Source organism: Bufo gargarizans, chromosome 2, assembly GCF_014858855.1.
Source record: "Bufo gargarizans isolate SCDJY-AF-19 chromosome 2, ASM1485885v1, whole genome shotgun sequence".
In the NCBI taxonomy this organism is placed as follows: Eukaryota; Metazoa; Chordata; class Amphibia; order Anura; family Bufonidae; genus Bufo; species Bufo gargarizans.
The window spans coordinates 42,007,111-42,029,154 of record NC_058081.1 but is presented as its reverse complement, the minus strand read 5'-3'; the positions used below and the strand labels follow the sequence as shown (position 1 = coordinate 42,029,154).

At 43.1% G+C, this 22,044-nt stretch overlaps 1 protein-coding gene across 1 annotated transcript in view; it reads left to right on the top strand.

Moving 5' to 3' along the window:
- LOC122927196 (potassium channel subfamily T member 2-like) overlaps positions 1 to 22,044 on the top strand; it is a 190,012-nt gene that overhangs the window by 53,173 nt on the left and 114,795 nt on the right. The window contains exons 7-8 of the mRNA XM_044278815.1: positions 3,558 to 3,632; positions 8,200 to 8,283. Coding sequence (XP_044134750.1) covers positions 3,558 to 3,632; positions 8,200 to 8,283 — 159 coding nt within the window. The remainder of the gene's footprint in view (positions 1 to 3,557; positions 3,633 to 8,199; positions 8,284 to 22,044) is intronic.

The following is a 22,044-nucleotide window of genomic DNA, read 5'->3' as shown; positions in this document are numbered from 1 at the left end:
ATGACTTTTAGATATAGAGTTAGGCTATCCATGTCCTCTTTCCCCCAGAGACCTGCCCTCTCGAAGTCACTGCATGGGCCCTTATAATTATGTTATAATCACTGTAGCGTCTTGCTCTTTCTAGTATTCGCATGTAGCGTTATAGTGGGACCCCAAAATGAATTTTACTGGTGGGCCCTAGGCAACCCAGTCCGACACTGATTACTGTCTCCAGTCTTCTTGGAGTTGATGTCACAAGGTTTCCACACCTGCATTTGGGGATTTTCCACCATTCTTCTCTGCAGATCCTTTTAAGCTCTGTCAGGTTGGATGGGGACCATCGGTGGACAGACATTTTCAGCTTTCTCCAGAGATGTTCGAGTCAGGGGTCTGGCTGGACCACTCAAGGACATTCAGAGAGTTGTCCCTTAGCGGCTCCTGTGTTGTCTTTGCTGTTCGCTTAGGGTCATTGTCTTGTTGGAAGGTGAACCCTGCGGTCGAATCTGAGGTCCAGAGCATTGTGCATTAGGTTTTCATTAAGAATATCTCTGTACTTTGCTCCATTCAGCTTTCCTTCAACCCTGACCAGTCTCCCTGCTCCAGACACTTAAAAACACCTCCACAGCATGATGATGAGCATTGCCTAGTTTCCTCCAGACATGATACTTAAAAGTGATGCCAAAAAGTTCAGTCTTGGTTTCATCACAGCAGATAATCTTGTTTCTCACAGCCTTAGAGTCCTTTTCGGTGCTTTTTTTGCAAATTCTAGGCAGCTTTCATGTGTCTTTTACTGAGGAGAGGCTTCTTTCTGGCTACTCTGCCATAAAGTCCCTCTATATATCGCGCGTCTCAGGAGTAGGAAATGCCGAGTGGTATGTTGCGGCCTAAAATGTCTCTTTATGTGTGTCACGGTGCTCCTACCTGGATACCGCTGGACCCCAGGCTTTGGCTCTGAAGCAATAAATAAAAGGGAATAATTGAGGGATAAAAGAATAACTTGAGTCCAGACCTTGAGATGAAGTTCAATGGCAGCTTTACTTTGCATAAACGTTCTACAAAACGGTTTACAGGCTTTGTCTTGGTTCCAGCAGGCTTGAGCATGAAACTGGCAGGCAAACTCCACTCTGCTACATTTGTTTTTCTCTGATTCTGCTGTACTGACAGGCTGGCTGTATAACTCAGCTTTTTCTGTATGCTGCACTTCACTTTGTAGTCTGACTCTAGGTTATGCCAGGGAACTTTCCTCCTGGCTCCTGAGGCTTCAAGCTTTGGCCTCCATGGCCAGCAGAGCTGAGGGTGCTCTGGCTGGCTTGGGCACGTCCAGCAGAGATGTGCCCTGCACACCTTTCCCTATCAGGGGGTAAGCTAGACTGACTCAAACTCGTCCCCACCCTTCCTGCAGGAAGCGGGACTTGCTGCCACCTGTTGGTGACCCAGGCACATTACATATGGACATAACAGTTGCAAACAGATTGGGAATGCACAGTGTGGAGGACCTGGAATAAAATGCAGAGATTACATTAATGTTAGAAGACACAAATATAAGCCGGGTGCAGAAGTGGTAACACCACTCTGGGGTGTTATAGAAGTTTCTCCATTTACATATAGGATCTTTGGAGCTCAGCCAGAGTGACCATTGGGTTCTTGGTCACCTCTCTCTCTCTCTAACCATGGCCCTTCTCCTCTAATTACTTAGTTTGGTGGGATGGCCAGCTCTAGGAAGAGTCCTGGTTGTTCCAAACGTCTTCCATTTAAGAATTATGGAGCACCGTGCTCTTAGGATCTTTTAGTGCAGCAGAAATGTTTTTGTCTCCTTCTCCAGATCTGTGCCTCCACACAATCCTGTCTCTGAGCTCTACAGGCAGTTCTTTCCGCCTCAAGGCTTGGCTTTTGCTCTGATACTCTGTGACACCTTGTATAGACAGGGCTGTCTCTTTCCAAATCATGTCCAACCAACTGAATTTGCAACAGGTGACTTCATTCAAGGTGTAGAAACATCTCATAGATGATCCAGAGAAATAGGAGGCCACCAGAGCTAAATGTCAAGAGTCATAACAAATGGTCTAAATACTTAAATCCATGGAAAATGTTACTTTTACCTTTTTAATAAATTAGCAAAATTTTTTTTTTTTATTCTGTTTTCACTTTCTCATTATGGGGTATTGAGTGCAGAATGATGGGGGAAACTTGAACTTTTTTTTTTTTGTAGCACAAGGTGGCAACATGACACAGCCGGGTCCAGCAGGTGGTAGTAGGGTAGAGCCTCCACCGTACAGACATTGGCAGCAGTGACTTGCAGATTGTGTAATTGCCGGATGGATAATGTTATATACAGCAATTTATTTCTGCCCGGCGGATAAATCTCTGTCAGGGTCTATTTGAAATTCTCGTGTTCTCGCCACAATTGATTTTGATAATGAGGGACGGGTAATTCCATTTTAGGCTCATTGTCCTCGTTGTCTTAAGTGTTCAGTCTCTTTTAATTACTATTGACGTGCGGGGGAAAAAGATGTCTCAACCCCACGTCAAATGTCCGGCAGGTAACTTCTGCTGCAAAACCTTCTTGATTCCGACTCTTAAAGGGTTTGTCCCATGAAAAATATTCTACATTTTATAAACCAGCCCCTGGATCTGAACACTTTTGGAATTGCAGGAATTAAAAATTTAGTATAGCCCTTGAGCTATTTAATAAATGTATCTGTATAGCGCCACCTGCTGTTTGCTCTTTTTTCTAAATTCTCTGTCCAGCTGACTGAGGTGGACATACATGCTCAGTTCTATCCTTTAACTACCACCAACTGCAGCAGAAAGGACATGCCCCCTAAGACAGGACACATCCCCTTAAGCTGCCAGCTTGAAATAAATCTAGCAGAATGGTTCGAGCAATGAATGTGGAGATCTCTGGATCTTCGTCAGGTACAGGGCTTAGTTAGAGAGAGGTTGTGATGTATGTATTTTACACCTGTTATGGCGTAACCCCTTTAATAGGTCTGCTTGGGATTTGTGTCTAGCTGTTAGCATGAATGTTCTCATTGACAGCAAACAGAGATCTTGAAAACAGAGACAAAATAAAAAAAAAAAAAAAAAAAAGGGGGGAAGAAAAGGACTAAGTAAACTGAGCTACTGCAGCTTTTCTTGATTCTCAATGTCAGGCAGCAGCTGCTAAAGCAAGCGTGCTTTTGGGATGTATAGGATTATTCATACACCTGTGTGTTAATAAGGGCGGCTGTAATGGACGGGTGTCTCTTTGCAACCTGTGTAAAGAATTAGGACAACCCTTTAAGTATACCCTAGGACAGTGATGGCTAACCTCCGGCAGTGGTGAAACTAAGAATCCCAGCATGCTCAATTCATTTCTATGGCGTTCTGGGAACACCCAAGCAAGTGTGCATCTTGGGAGTTGTAGTTTTGCCACAGCTGGAGGTTAGCCACCCAAACCGTGAAAACTTACCGCGACCGTTACTCCTCCTGCATAAAAGCTATACAGGTGACACCATGTATTCGGGGTGAGATGGGTCTGTAGATATATAGTATTATGTTGCAGTTACATATACCTGGTATTTTATTGTATATTTTAGGGCAACATCTGGGAGCAGCTGCTCAGATTCCCCTTCATTCTTGAGATGTTCAATACTCTGCCGTTCTTTGTCACTGTAAGTATAACCCCCCTCCTCCGCCTGATCTTCCTCACCCGGTGACCCACACATCTCCCATCACCGCAGCTCCAGTGGTTCCCCTATTAATCTGCAGACAGGCTGTGAGCAGTGATCCGCCATATACGTGTCCTGGAAGCCATTCATGTGGAATAAGAGCCTTTTATATGGGAATGTAGGTGCGGGCTCGTATAACGCTGCTTATTTGTAGTGCTTTCAATGCTGTTTGTTCTGCCTCGGGCCACAGAGGTTCCTGCTCGCAGGTTATTCTGCAGGCGCCCAGCCAAAATCCGATGGGTGAATGCGGAAAAATGTCCAACATGGAGGCTTAACAAATAACGAAGAATGGGGGTCATTAGAAATGTATTCAGCTGCTATATTGTTCCAGTAAAGCCAGGACAACCAATCAGGACCTGGGCGCATAGGGCGGATCAGCCATCGCTTTGCTGCTGGCCTGACACCTGGGACTTGTGACCACTGAGCCTAATATTAATTGCGGTATTATTTATACATTGTATAGCACTGTTATTAGACTTCCATATGTATGGAGCTGTTATTGTGTGATGGTATTATTTCAGCACTGTATGGTGGTATTATTTCAGCACTGTATGGTGGTATTATTTCAGCACTGTATGGTGGTATTATTTCAGCACTTTATAGTGGTATTATTTCAGCACTTTATAGTGGTATTATTTCAGCACTTTATAGTGGTATTATTTCAGCACTGTATGGTGGTATTATTTCAGCACTGTATGGAGGTATTATTTCAGCACTTTATAGTGGTATTATTTCAGCAGTGTATAGTGGTATTATTTCAGCACTTTATAGTGGTATTATTTCAGCACTGTATGGTGGTATTATTTCAGCACTGTATGGAGGTATTATTTCAGCACTTTATAGTGGTATTATTTCAGCACTTTATAGTGGTATTACATTACTGTATGGTGTTATTGTTTCAGCACTGTATGGGGGTATTATTTCAGCACTGTATGGTGGTATTATTTCAGCACCGTATGGAGGTATTATTTCAGCACTTTATAGTGGTATTATTTCAGCAGTGTATAGTGGTATTATTTCAGCAGTGTATGGTAGTATCATTTTATTACTGTATGGTGTTATTGTTTCAGCACTGTATAGTGGTATTATTTCAGCACTGTATTAGTGGTATTATTTCAGCACTGTATAGTGGTATTGTTTCAGCACTGTATAGTGGTATTATTTCAGCACTGTATGGTGGTATTATTTCAGCACTGTATGGAGGTATTATTTCAGCACTTTATAGTGGTATTATTTGAGCAGTGTATAGTGGTATTATTTCAGCACTTTATAGTGGTATTACATTACTGTATGGTGTTATTGTTTCAGCACTGTATGGGGGTATTATTTCAGCACTGTATGGTGGTATTATTTCAGCACCGTATGGAGGTATTATTTCAGCACTTTATAGTGGTATTATTTCAGCAGTGTATAGTGGTATTATTTCAGCAGTGTATGGTAGTATCATTTTATTACTGTATGGTGTTATTGTTTCAGCACTGTATAGTGGTATTATTTCAGCACTGTATTAGTGGTATTATTTCAGCACTGTATAGTGGTATTGTTTCAGCACTGTATAGTGGTATTATTTCAGCACTGTATGGTGGTATTATTTCAGCACTGTATGGAGGTATTATTTCAGCACTTTATAGTGGTATTATTTGAGCAGTGTATAGTGGTATTATTTCAGCACTTTATAGTGGTATTACATTACTGTATGGTGTTATTGTTTCAGCACTGTATGGTGGTATTATTTCAGCACTGTATGGTGGTATTATTTCAGCACCGTATGGAGGTATTATTTCAGCACTTTATAGTGGTATTATTTCAGCAGTGTATAGTGGTATTATTTCAGCAGTGTATGGTAGTATCATTTTATTACTGTATGGTGTTATTGTTTCAGCACTGTATAGTGGTATTATTTCAGCACTGTATTAGTGGTATTATTTCAGCACTGTATAGTGGTATTGTTTCAGCACTGTATAGTGGTATTATTTCAGCACTGTATGGTGGTATTATTTCAGCACTGTATGGTGGTATTATTTCAGCACTGTATGGAGGTATTATTTCAGCACTTTATAGTGGTATTATTTGAGCAGTGTATAGTGGTATTATTTCAGCACTTTATAGTGGTATTATTTGAGCAGTGTATAGTGGTATTATTTCAGCACTTTATAGTGGTATTACATTACTGTATGGTGTTATTGTTTCAGCACTGTATGGGGGTATTATTTCAGCACTGTATGGTGGTATTATTTCAGCACCGTATGGAGGTATTATTTCAGCACTTTATAGTGGTATTATTTCAGCAGTGTATAGTGGTATTATTTCAGCAGTGTATGGTAGTATCATTTTATTACTGTATGGTGTTATTGTTTCAGCACTGTATAGTGGTATTATTTCAGCACTGTATAGTGGTATTATTTCAGCACTGTATAGTGGTATTGTTTCAGCACTTTATAGCAGTATTATTTCAGCATTTTATAGTGGTATTACATTACTGTATGGTGTTATTGTTTCAGCACTGTATGGGGGTATTATTTCAGCACTGTATGGGGCTATTATTTCAGCATTGTATAGTGGTATTATTTCAGCAATGTATGGTAGTATCATTGTATTACTGTATGGTGTTATTGTTTCAGCACTGTATAGTGGTATTATTTCAGCACTGTATGGTGGTATTATTTCAGCACTGTATGGTGGTATTATTTCAGCACTTTATAGTGGTATTATTTCAGCACTTTATAGTGGTATTATTTCAGCACTTCATAGTGGCATTGCATTACTGTATGGTGTTATTGTTTCAGCACTGTATGGGGGTATTATTTGAGCACTGTATGGGGGTATTATTTCAGCACTGTATGGGGGTATTATTTCAGCACTGTATGGGGGTATTATTTCAGCAATGTATGGTAGTACCATTTCATTACTGTATGGTGGTATTATTTCAGAACCATATGATAATGTTTAAGCACTGTATGATGGTATTTTTTTTAGCATTGTATGGTGGTAATATTTCAGCACTGTATGGTAGCATTTGAGCACTCTATAGAAAGTATTTTTTCATTACTGTATAGTGTTATTGTTTTAGCATTGTGTGGTAGTGTTATTTCAGCACCATATGGTGATAATGTTTCAGCACTCCTCTATAGTGGTATTATTTTAGCACTGTATGGTAGAGTTATTTCAGCAGTGTATGCGGGTGTTATTTGAGCACTTTATGGTGGTATTATTATAGCACTGTATTGTGGTATTGAATCAGCACTGTATGGTGGTATTATTTCAACAATGTATGGTAGTGTTGGTCTGATGCTTTTGTCATCTGTGGAGATAAGCTGCGCTTGAGATGTCTGGTTTTATGCCCGATTAGGACACAAGAATGTCATAGAGGGGGTGCCCCAGTGATATCGGGGGTCCCATGTATGACTTGGATGCCTATTTACTTAAATAGCAACCATATAATACTTCATTTCCCTTGCACCGGCTTCTCTTCAGGAGGGGCTGTCAGGATAAGACCCCTGTAATCACCGTATCATGAAAAGCTTTACAACTTTCTAAATTACTCTGCGTTTCAATTTCTCGCTATTTTCAAGATCTCTGCTTGCTGCTGGCGAAAGGAAAAATTCTCCTTTACATCCAGAGGTTGAAAAAAACCCTGGCCTCATACGGCTGAGAATTTGTATCCGGCCTAGACCATCCTATGCGAGCGAAATACGCAAATCGCTCCGCTGTCCTGATAGGTCGTTACAATGTATCAGTGCAGGTACAATGCATCAGCCTGACGTGCAGAGGAATAATTGCACCAGATAACAAACCCTCATCTGGGAGAAGTATGGGGTTTGTATAAATGTTAGCCTCTGGGTGTGATCTAGAATCAAGGAGTCCAATGACAGCAAGCAGAGATCTTGGAAACGGTGATGAATTGAAGGGCAAAGTATGTTAGAAAGTATTACACCTTATAATACCGGCCCCGATTCCTTGTGTGCTTCCTCCTCCGCCTTTTCTTGCCTCTCCTAAGTGGCACCTGTCGGGGAATGTCATTCCCCATTCTCTTGCTGCCCACTCGGGGGGTGTGAGGTGATGCTGGGACCGCGTACAGCTGCCACTCACATCCCACATCCATCAAGCTGATGAGTACGAGACCTGCCCTCTGCTCTACGAACACCTCGGCCTCTGTAATCAGGCGCAGGCTGTTATTACGACCGCGTTACTAAAGCTCAGGGCACAAATATCAAATCCTTCCACTCCACGGTGTAACTCCGCCTAAAACTACGGCTTTTACTTATTGTGAGATCCACAAGTCTGTTGTTCTCTACTCACATCCAAAGCTGCATTCAGAATTCTGCTGCGTCTCTGTAACCCCAGGGTGATGACTGTAGGACTCAAAGTCTGATAATAAAGCATGGCTAAACCTGAAATGCATCCGACTACCGGCAGCAGGATTCTGAATGCAGCTTTGGATGTGACTGGAGTATAAATGATTCATTTTTACACACTTCTCGCTTTGATATTTCTGTGTTTTTCTTTTCAGGTTCTCTGGCCGACCTTGAGAAGCCTTTACATCCCCGTCTTTCTCAACTGCTGGCTGGCAAAGCACGCTCTGGAGAACATGATTGTAAGGCTCTTGACTAGCCAGTGACAGGGGGGGATGGGGAAAGGTTTAGCACAGTAATAAATAATACAATTCTTGCTACCTGAATCCACCACTAGGGGGAGCTCACTGGATATGGATTTATACATTTGGTATTTCTCTCAATGGGAGGTGTAAACTCTGTGTCGTGAGCTCCCTCTAGTGCCAGCTGCGAAGATGGCAGGAAGCAGGGAGAGCAGCTCAGTGCCAGATCCCCTTTCATCACAGGCTCCATTGGGCTTGCATGGTGTACCACTGCTGGGGAGAGTAGTCTGTGTTGTGACTATGGCCCTCATCATCCTGTAGGCCAGGATACTTTCCAAATATTTGGACAGAATTTGGGTGCAAAACTCCTCCCTTTCCGTGGATTTGAATGCCCCCTTTCCCTCGGTGACAAGAAGATGACAGCCCCCTCGGCATGCCATTGTTGTCACTGTACAGAACAGTGGTCCAGGCCATTCTGTGGAGTAAACTATGTCTACCGCGCAGTATAGGTTTCTTGGCTATTGGTTAAATATGATATTTGATACATGAGGCTCTAATGGGCATACATCCATGTATATAGTGGGCATACATCCATGTATATAGTGGGCATGCATCCATGTATTTAGTGGGCATACATCATGTATATATAGTGGGCATGCATCCATGTATATAGTGGGCATACATCATGTATATATAGTGGGCATACATCCATGTATATAGTGGGCATGCATCCATGTATTTAGTGGGCATACATCATGTATATATAGTGGGCATGCATCCATGTATATATAGTGAGCATGCATCCATGTATATATAGTGGGCATGCATCCATATATATATATATATAGTGGGCATGCATCCATGTATATATATCGTGGGCATGCATCCATGTATATATAGTGGGCATGCATCCAGTGGGCATACATCCATGTATATAGTGGGCATGCATCCATGTATATAGTGGGCATGCATCCATGTATATATAGTGGGCATGCATCCATGTATATACAGTGGGCATGCATACATGTATATATAGTGGGCATGCATCCATGTATATATAGTGAGCATGCATCCATGTATATATAGTGAGCATGCATCCATGTATATATAGTGAGCATGCATCCATGTATATAGTGGGCATGCATCCATGTATATATAGTGAGCATGCATCCATGTATATAGTGAGCATGCATCCATGTATATATAGTGGGCATGCATCCATGTATATATAGTGTGCATGCATCCATGTATATATAGTGTGCATGCATCCATGTATATATAGTGAGCATGCATCCATGTATATATAGTGAGCATGCATCCATGTATATAGTGAGCATGCATCCATGTATATATAGTGGGCATGCATCCATGTATATATCGTGGGCATGCATCCGTGTATATAGTGAGCATGCATCCATGTATATATAGTGGGCATGCATCCATGTATATATAGTGGGCATGCATCCATGTATATATAGTGGGCATGCATCCATGTATATAATGGGCATACATCCATGTATATAGTGGGCATACATCATGTATATATAGTGGGCATGCATCCAGTGGGCATACATCCATGTATATAGTGGGCATGCATCCATGTATATATAGTGGGCATGCATCCATGTATATATAGTGGGCATGCATCCAGTGGGCATACATCCATGTATATAGTGGGCATGCATCCATGTATATAGTGGGCATGCATCCATGTATTTAGTGGGCATACATCATGTATATATAGTGGGCATCCATCCATGTATATAGTGGGCATGCATCCAGTGGGCATACATCCATGTATATAGTGGGCATGCATCCATGTATATAGTGGGCATGCATCCATGTATATATAGTGTGCATGCATCCATGTATATATAGTGAGCATGCATCCATGTATATAGTGGGCATGCATCCATGTATATATAGTGGGCATGCATCCATGTATATAGTGAGCATGCATCCATGTATATAGTGGGCATGCATCCATGTATATAGTGGGCATGCATCCATGTATATATAGTGGGCATGCATCCATGTATATATAGTGGGCATGCATCCATGTATATAGTGGGCATGCATCCATGTATATATAGTGGGCATGCATCCATGTATATATAGTAGGCATGCATCCATGTATATATAGTGGGCATGCATCCATGTATATAGTGGGCATGCATCCATGTATATATAGTGAGCATGCATCCATGTATATATAGTGGGCATGCATCATGTATATATAGTGGGCATGCATCCATGTATATATAGTGAGCATGCATCCATGTATATAGTGGGCATACATCATGTATATAGTGTGCATGCATCCATGTATATAGTGGGCATGCATCCATGTATATATAGTGAGCATGCATCCATGTATATATAGTGAGCATGCATCCATGTATATATAGTGAGCATGCATCCATGTATATAGTGGGCATGCATCCATGTATATATAGTGAGCATGCATCCATGTATATATAGTGAGCATGCATCCATGTATATATAGTGAGCATGCATCCATGTATATATAGTGGGCATGCATCCATGTATATATAGCGAGCATGCATCCATGTATATAGTGGGCATACATCATGTATATAGTGTGCATGCATCCATGTATATAGTGGGCATGCATCCATGTATATAGTGGGCATGCATCCGTGTATATATCGTGGGCATGCATCCATGTATATATAGTGGGCATGCATCCATGTATATATAGTGTGCATGCATCCATGTATATATAGTGGGCATGCATCCATGTATATAGTGAGCATGCATCCATGTATATATAGTGAGCATGCATCCATGTATATATAGTGAGCATGCATCCATGTATATAGTGGGCATGCATCCATGTATATATAGCGAGCATGCATCCATGTATATATAGTGGGCATGCATCCATGTATATATAGCGAGCATGCATCCATGTATATAGTGGGCATGCATCCATGTATATAGTGGGCATGCATCCATGTATATATAGTGGGCATGCATCCATGTATATATCGTGGGCATGCATCCATGTATATATAGTGGGCATGCATCCATGTATATATAGTGTGCATGCATCCATGTATATATAGTGAGCATGCATCCATGTATATATAGTGAGCATGCATCCATGTATATAGTGGGCATGCATCCATGTATATATAGCGAGCATGCATCCATGTATATATAGTGGGCATGCATCCATGTATATAGTGGGCATACATCCATGTATATATCGTGGGCATGCATCCATGTATATATAGTGGGCATGCATCCATGTATATATAGTGGGCATGCATCCATGTATATATAGTGAGCATGCATCCATGTATATATAGTGAGCATGCATCCATGTATATAGTGGGCATGCATCCATGTATATATAGCGAGCATGCATCCATGTATATATAGCGAGCATGCATCCATGTATATATAGTGGGCATGCATCCATGTATATAATGGGCATACATCCATGTATATATAGTGGGCATGCATCCATGTATATAATGGGCATACATCCATGTAAATAGTGGGCATACAGCATGTATATATAGTGGGCATGCATCCATGTATATATAGTGGGCATGCATCCATGTATATACAGTGGGCATGCATCCATGTATATATAGTGAGCATGCATCCATGTATATATAGTGAGCATGCATCCATGTATATAGTGGGCATGCATCCATGTATATATAGTGGGCATACATCCATGTATATATAGGGAGCATGCATCCATGTATATAGTGGGCATGCATCCATGTATATATAGTGGGCATGCATCCAGTGGGCATACATCCATGTATATAGTGGGCATGCATCCATGTATATAGTGGGCATGCATCCATGTATATATAGTGGGCATGCATCCATGTATATACAGTGGGCATGCATACATGTATATATAGTGGGCATGCATCCATGTATATAATGGGCATACATCCATGTATATAGTGGGCATGCATCCATGTATATATAGTGAGCATGCATCCAGTGGGCATACATCCATGTATATAGTGGGCATGCATCCATGTATATAGTGGGCATGCATCCATGTATATATAGTGGGCATGCATCCATGTATATATAGTGGGCATACATCCATGTATATATAGGGAGCATGCATCCATGTATATAGTGGGCATGCATCCATGTATATATAGTGAGCATGCATCCATGTATATATAGTGGGCATGCATCCACTGGGCATACATCCATGTATATAGTGGGCATGCATCCATGTATATAGTGGGCATGCATCCATGTATATATAGTGGGCATGCATCCATGTATATACAGTGGGCATGCATACATGTGTATATATAGTGAGCATGCATCCATGTATATATAGTGAGCATGCATCCATGTATATAGTGGGCATGCATCCATGTATATAGTGGGCATGCATCCATGTATATATAGTGGGCATGCATCCATGTATATACAGTGGGCATGCATCCATGTATATATAGTGAGCATGCATCCATGTATATATAGTGAGCATGCATCCATGTATATAGTGGGCATGCATCCATGTATATATAGTGGGCATGCATCCAGTGGGCATACATCCATGTATATAGTGGGCATGCATCCATGTATATAGTGGGCATGCATCCATGTATATATAGTGGGCATGCATCCATGTATATATAGTGGGCATGCATCCAAGTATATAGTGGGCATACATCCATGTATATAGTGGGCATGCATCCATGTATATAGTGGGCATGCATCCATGTATATATAGTGGGCATGCATCCATGTATATACAGTGGGCATGCATACATGTGTATATATAGTGAGCATGCATCCATGTATATATAGTGAGCATGCATCCATGTATATAGTGGGCATGCATCCATGTATATAGTGGGCATGCATCCATGTATATGTAGTGGGCATGCATCCATGTATATACAGTGGGCATGCATCCATGTATATATAGTGAGCATGCATCCATGTATATATAGTGAGCATGCATCCATGTATATAGTGGGCATGCATCCATGTATATATAGTGGGCATGCATCCAGTGGGCATACATCCATGTATATAGTGGGCATGCATCCATGTATATAGTGGGCATGCATCCATGTATATATAGTGGGCATGCATCCATGTATATATCGTGGGCATGCATCCGTGTATATAGTGGGCATGCATCCATGTATATATAGTGGGCATGCATCCATGTATATAGTGGGCATGCATCCATGTATATATAGTGGGCATGCATCCATGTATATATAGTGGGCATGCATCCATGTATATACAGTGGGCATACATGTATATATAGTGGGCATGCATCCATGTATATAATGGGCATACATCCATGTATATAGTGGGCATGCATCCATGTATATATAGTGAGCATGCATCCATGTATATAGTGGGCATGCATCCATGTATATATAGTGGGCATACATCCATGTATATATAGGGAGCATGCATCCATGTATATAGTGGGCATGCATCCATGTATATATAGTGAGCATGCATCCATGTATATATAGTGGGCATGCATCCACTGGGCATACATCCATGTATATAGTGAGCATGCATCCATGTATATATAGTGGGCATGCATCCATGTATATATAGTGGGCATGCATCCATGTATATAGTGTGCATGCATCCATGTATATAGTGGGCATGCATCCATGTATATATAGTGGGCATGCATCCATGTATATAGTGAGCATGCATTCATGTATATATAGTGGGCATGCATCCATGTATATAGTGGCCATGCATCCATGTATATATAGTGGGCATGCATCCATGTATATAGTGGGCATGCATCCATGTATATAGTGGGCATGCATCCATGTATATAGTGAGCATGCATCCATGTATATAGTGGGCATACATCCATGTATATATAGGGAGCATGCATCCATGTATATAGTGGGCATGCATCTATGTATATATAGTGGGCATGCATCCATGTATATATAGTGGGCATGCATCCATGTATATACAGTGGGCATGCATCCATGTATATATAGTGAGCATGCATCCATGTATATATAGTGAGCATGCATCCATGTATATAGTGGGCATGCATCCATGTATATATAGTGGGCATGCATCCAGTGGGCATACATCCATGTATATAGTGGGCATGCATCCATGTATATAGTGGGCATGCATCCATGTATATACAGTGGGCATGCATACATGTATATATAGTGAGCATGCATCCATGTATATAGTGGGCATGCATCCATGTATATATAGTGGGCATGCATCCAGTGGGCATACATCCATGTATATAGTGGGCATGCATCCATGTATATAGTGGGCATGCATCCATGTATTTAGTGGGCATACATCATGTATATATAGTGGGCAGACATCATGTATATATAGTGGGCATGCATCCATGTATATATAGTGGGCATGTATCCATGTATATAGTGGGCATGCATCCATGTATATATAGTGGGCATGCATCCATGTATATATAGTGGGCATGTATCCATGTATATAGTGGGCATGCATCCATGTATATATAGTGGGCATGCATCCATCCGTGTATATAGTGGGCATACATCCATGTATATATAGTGGGCATACATCCATGTATATATAGTGGGCATGCATCCATCCGTGTATATAGTGAGCATGCATCCATGTATATAGTGAGCATGCATCCATGTATATATAGTGAGCATGCATCCATGTATATATAGTGGGCATGCATACATGTATATATAGTGGGCATGCATCCATGTATATAGTGGGCATGCATCCATGTATATATAGTGGGCATGCATCCATGTATATATAGTGGGCATACATCATGTATATATAGTGTGCATGCATCCATGTATATATAGTGGGCATGCATCCATGTATATAGTGGGCATGCATCCATGTATATATAGTGGGCATGCATCCATGTATATATAGTGAGCATGCATCCATGTATATAGTGGGCATGCATCCATGTATATATAGTGGGCATGCATCCAGTGGGCATGCATCCATGTATATATAGTGGGCATGCATCCATGTATATAGTGGGCATGCATCCATGTATATATAGTGAGCATGCATCCATGTATATATAGTGGGCATGCATCCATGTATATATAGTGAGCATGCATCCATGTATATAGTGAGCATGCATCCATGTATATTTAGTGGGCATGCATCTATGTATATAGTGGGCATGCATCCATGTATATAGTGGGCATGCATCCATGTATATAGTGGGCATGCATCCATGTATATATAGTGGGCATGCATCCATGTATATATAGTGGGCATACATCATGTATATATAGTGTGCATGCATCCATGTATATACAGTGGGCATGCATACATGTATATATAGTGGGCATGCATCCATGTATATAGTGGGCATGTATCCATGTATATAGTGGGCATGCATCCATGTATATATAGTGAGCATGCATCCATGTATATAGTGGGCATGCATCCATGTATATATAGTGGGCATGCATCCAGTGGGCATGCATCCATGTATATTTATAGTGGGCATGCATCCATGTATATAGTGGGCATGCATCCATGTATATATAGTGAGCATGCATCCATGTATATATAGTGGGCATGCATCCATGTATATATAGTGAGCATGCATCCATGTATATAGTGAGCATGCATCCATGTATATTTAGTGGGCATGCATCCATGTATATATAGTGGGCATACATCATGTATATATAGTGTGCATGCATCCATGTATATATAGTGGGCATGCATCCATGTATATATAGTGGGCATACATCATGTATATATAGTGTGCATGCATCCATGTATATACAGTGGGCATGCATACATGTATATATAGTGGGCATGCATCCATGTATATAGTGGGCATGCATCCATGTATATATAGTGGGCATGCATCCATGTATATATAGTGAACATGCATCCATGTATATAGTGGGCATGCATCCATGTATATATAGTGGGCATGCATCCAGTGGGCATGCATCCATGTATATTTATAGTGGGCATGCATCCATGTATATAGTGGGCATGCATCCATGTATATATAGTGAGCATGCATCCATGTATATATAGTGGGCATGCATCCATGTATATATAGTGAGCATGCATCCATGTATATAGTGAGCATGCATCCATGTATATTTAGTGGGCATGCATCTATGTATATAGTGGGCATGCATCCATGTATATAGTGGGCATGCATCCATGTATATAGTGGGCATGCATCCATGTATATATAGTGGGCATGCATCCATGTATATATAGTGGGCATGCATCCATGTATATATAGTGGGCATGCATCCATGTATATAATGGGCATACATCCATGTAAATAGTGGGCATACAGCATGTATATATAGTGGGCATGCATCCATGTATATATAGTGGGCATGCATCCATGTATATATAGTGGGCATGCATCCATGTATATATAGTGAGCATGCATCCATGTATATATAGTGAGCATGCATCCATGTATATAGTGGGCATGCATCCATGTATATATAGTGAGCATGCATCCATGTATATATATAGTGGGCATGCATCCATGTATATATAGTGAGCATGCATCCATGTATATATAGGGGGCATGCATCCATGTATATAGTGGGCATGCATCCATGTATATATAGTGAGCATGCATCCATGTATATATATAGTGGGCATGCATCCATGTATATATAGTGAGCATGCATCCATGTATATATAGTGAGCATGCATCCATGTATATAGTGGGCATGCATCCATGTATATATAGTGGGCATGCATTCATGTATATATAGTGAGCATGCATCCATGTATATATAGTGAGCATGCATCCATGTATATAGTGGGCATGCATCCATGTATATAGTGGGCATGCATCCATGTATATATAGTGGGCATGCATCCATGTATATATAGTGGGCATGCATCCATGTATATATAGTGGGCATGCATCCATGTATATAGTGGGCATGCATCCATGTGTATATATAGTGGGCATGCATCCATGTATATATAGTGGGCATGCATCCATGTATATAGTGAGCATGCATCCATGTATATAGTGGGCATGCATCCATGTATATATAGTGGGCATGCATCCATGTATATAGTGGGCATGCATCCATGTATATATCGTGGGCATGCATCCATGTATATATAGTGGGCATGCATCCATGTATATATAGTGTGCATGCATCCATGTATATATAGTGAGCATGCATCCATGTATATATAGTGAGCATGCATCCATGTATATAGTGGGCATGCATCCATGTATATAGTGGGCATGCATCCATGTATATATAGTGGGCATGCATCCATGTATATAGTGAGCATGCATCCATGTATATATAGTGGGCATGCATCCATGTATATAGTGGGCATGCATCCATGTATATAGTGGGCATGCATCCATGTATATAGTGGGCATGCATCTATGTATATATAGTGGGCATGCATCCATGTATATAGTGGGCATGCATCCATGTATATATAGTGGGCATGCATTTATGTATATATAGTGAGCATGCATCCATGTATATAGTGGGCATGCATCCATGTATATATCGTGGGCATGCATCCATGTATATATAGTGTGCATGCATCCATGTATATATAGTGAGCATGCATCCATGTATATATAGTGAGCATGCATCCATGTATATAGTGGGCATGCATCCATGTATATATAGTGGCATGCATCCATGTATATATAGTGAGCATGCATCCATGTATATATATATAGTGAGCATGCATCCATGTATATAGTGGGCATGCATCCATGTATATATAGTGGGCATGCATCCATGTATATAGTGAGCATGCATCCATGTATATATAGTGGGCATGCATCCATGTATATAGTGAGCATGCATCCATGTATATATAGTGGGCATGCATCCATGTATATAGTGAGCATGCATCCATGTATATATAGTGGTCATGCATCCATGTATATATAGTGGGCATGCATCCATGTATATAATGGGCATGCATCCATGTATATAGTGGGCATACATCATGTATATATAGTGAGCATGCATCCATGTATATATAGTGAGCATGCATCCATGTATATATAGTGGGCATGCATTCGTTAATTTCTAACGATAATTTGTTTTCCCTTAGTCCTAACAGTGGCACAGATGGGGTATTCTGCCCCTGTGGACTGGTTAGGACAGGTGGAAGTTTTTGTAACGGAACGCCTGGCACCCCGACTGAGTGCCTCTGTTGCTAGATGCTCCTAGTGCTTTCCGAGGACTCCAAGCACTCCACTTGACACCGTACGCCCTGCAGACCCCACGAACCACCGCAGCTTGGTTGGGGTCTCACCGTCCTCCACCCACGCTGGACCAACGACAAGGCTCCAGGCTCCAGTGGGTGAACCTCTCCTACAGCCAGAGAGCAGGAACAGCTCTTACAAGAGCTAGTAGTTATGCCAGGGGAGTATAGCAAATCGTCAGCGTATAGCAATCCCCCAGTTTTGATCAGTTATCCAAACACCAGTCTCAACATGATGAAGGATAAAACAGGAACACTTTATTGAGGGCTACTCGCCCGTATTTATGCAGGTCCATATCTGGTGGACACGCCCCCAGGGGACCAGAATGGAGACTGCGACACACCGAACAGATACAGCACATCCCCACAATGCATCATGGTTTCCTCCTCTCTGCCCCAGAGACAACCGAGGGATAATCCAATTATCTCTCAGGACAAAGGGGAGATCGCCAATACACATGCGGGGACAACAGGACAGAAATCACCAGTTAAACACACAATGTCACACCCTCCCAGCAACCACAGACATTTAACATATTCCCAGATAGCTCAAGTCTGAGTGCATATCATTAGGTGAATGGCACTCAGACCACACGAATACAATTAAACTAGCCATCTGGGTACCCTCACATAACAAAATACAATTCCAAAGACAGATTTAAGCTGTGCGGCCGGTCTGTCTTCTCCTTTAAAGTTAGTATGGGCCATAATCCTGAGGCAGGAGGCTGGCAACCAGCCCCCTCCAAAACACCGTGGCGAGGTTGGTTTCGTCACACATCTCCCCCTTCCAGGGAAGACTAACCAGATACCTGACCTCACGGTCAGTACCTGAGTTAGTCTGGCAGTCCAACCACAACCCCATACTGGACCGGTTGAATTTTGGGGCCTGGCTCTGTTCTGTATGTCCCCAGCTGTGGAGTGGGCATCTGCGACTCCTTGCTGCCTTGTGGTTCTCCTGCTTGGAGCTGTAGGTACTTGGTGGGCAGAGGCCGACTGCGCTCTGCCCAGATGCCAGCTCTTCCGCGGGGGTAGCCTGTGGAAAGTCCGGCTCTGAAGAAGAGGGTAGGGGAGGGCAGAGGCCGACTGCGCTCTGCCCAGATGCCAGCTCTTCCGCTGGGGTAGTCGGTGGGGAGTCCGGCTCTGGAGAAGAGGATAGGGGAGGGCAGAGGCCGACTGCACTCTGCCCAGATGCCAGCTCTTCCGCTGGGATGGGATCAGGAAATCCTATCCCCAGGACCTTGTTGCAGATCGGCTGTGGAGAGGAGGAATCGCTTACCTCCTCCTCCAGGCATTCCTGCAGGGTTGGTGAGGGATCTGAACCGGCCGTCCAGTATCCTGGTAGGCCTGGTGCAGAGACCGCGGTCCCATCTGCACCATCGAAGTTAGGGGTGCTGTCCCCCTGTGGTTGGGGATAGAGACCGGTTGTCTCTTCTCTCTTTACAACACACTGCTGCTGGGGAGTCAGACCGACTGTCTCAACTCTCTGTAACGCTGCCTGGTGCTGGGTAGTGGGTGCGACCATCTCCACTCCTAGTAATGCTGGTTGCTGCAGGGACGGGGGACTGACAATCTCCTCTCCCTGTGATCCTGTCTGCCGCTGGGGAGAGAGACCGGTTGTCATCTCTCCCTGTAAGTTAAGCTGTCGATGGGAAGTCAGACCGACTGTCTGGACTCCAGGTAATGCTGGCTGTAGTTGGGGATCTGGGCCGGCTACCCAGCATCCCTGTAGGGCCGGTGGAGAGACTTCGGTCCCATCTCTACCTGCCGTCGGGACGTCTTCCCAGAACCAGTCAATGAAGTTCCCTACTTTGGGAGTTGGTAGGGAAGCAGGGGGTATCGCCGGCAAGTCTTCCCAGTTGTAGGAGGGCAGATCTGGCTCTACTTGTCGAGTAGGTTGGGGATGAACGGAGCTGAGCAGGTGTTGGTAGGTCTGCTCCAGCTCCCACTCCCTTGTTACCAGGTGGGTCATGTCTTTGCTCACCTCCCTTCCGTCAGCATAATCATGCATGCCCATCCGGTAGTCGTAGATGTCCCAAAACCTAGACTCCTCCGTGCTGCCAAGATCAATGTCCTCCTCCAAGGCATCCCATAGTAACCCAGGTCCATCATAATCCTCACCCTCGGGTCTGTCGTGCTCAGCCATCCAGGGGGAATGTTGAATGACATGCCACCTTAGGGCCTGGTAAGCATCCTCTAGCCAAAGCTCCTTACATACCAGGTTCTGGAGCTCTGTTACCCAGTCATCCAGGGGCTGCTCTCCCAAGAGACCCATCCGCATCGCCACACGCTTTTGTAGCCGCTGCTCATAACTGGGGAGACTCTCACCTCATACCATGCAGACTTCCTTTCTGTCTGCATCCCTCCAGTCCGGGTCATCATCCTCCTCGTAGTGGAACGCTGTTCGAAGACTAGCCGATTCCATCCTGCTGTAGCCAGGGGCGCTGTACGGATACTAGCGTTGCCCTCAATATACTCCACGAACGGTGTCTCCGAGCTGCTTCTCCTCACACTAGGACGCCATCCCACTGCTGCCACCAATGTAACGGAACGCCTGGCACCCCGACTGAGTGCCTCCGTTGCTAGATGCTCCTAGTGCTTTCCGAGGACTCCAAGCACTCCACTTGACACCGTACGCCCTGCAGACCCCATGAACCGCCGCAGCTTGGTTGGGGTCTCACCGTCCTCCACCCACGCTGGACCTACGACAAGGCTCCAGGCTCCAGTGGGTGAACCTCTCCTACAGCCAGAGAGCAGGAACAGCTCTTACAAGAGCTAGTAGTTATGCCAGGGGAGTATAGCAAATCGTCAGCGTATAGCAATCCCCCAGTTTTGATCAGTTATCCAAACACCAGTCTCAACATGATGAAGGATAAAACAGGAACACTTTATTGAGGGCTACTCGCCCGTATTTATGCAGGTCCATATCTGGTGGACACGCCCCCAGAGGACCAGAATGGAGACTGCGACACACCGAACAGATACAGCACATCCCCACAATGCATCATGGTTTCCTCCTCTCTGCCCCAGAGACAACCGAGGGATAATCCAATTATCTCTCAGGACAAAGGGGAGATCGCCAATACACATGCGGGGACAACAGGACAGAAATCACCAGTTAAACACACAATGTCACACCCTCCCAGCAACCACAGACATTTAACATATTCCCAGATAGCTCAAGTCTGAGTGCATATCATTAGGTGAATGGCACTCAGACCACACGAATACAATTAAACTAGCCATCTGGGTACCCTCACATAACAAAATACAATTCCAAAGACAGATTTAAGCTGTGCGGCCGGTCTGTCTTCTTTAAAGTTAGTATGGGCCATAATCCTGAGGCAGGAGGCTGGCAACCAGCCCCCTCCAAAACACCGTGGCGAGGTTGGTTTCGTCACAGTTTTAATGAACAATAAAAAACACTGGCATGCACACGCCTTCCCTGCCCCCAATAAAGAGGGGCGTAGCCCTCATGCTATTGTGTAGTAACAAGTAGACAAAAAA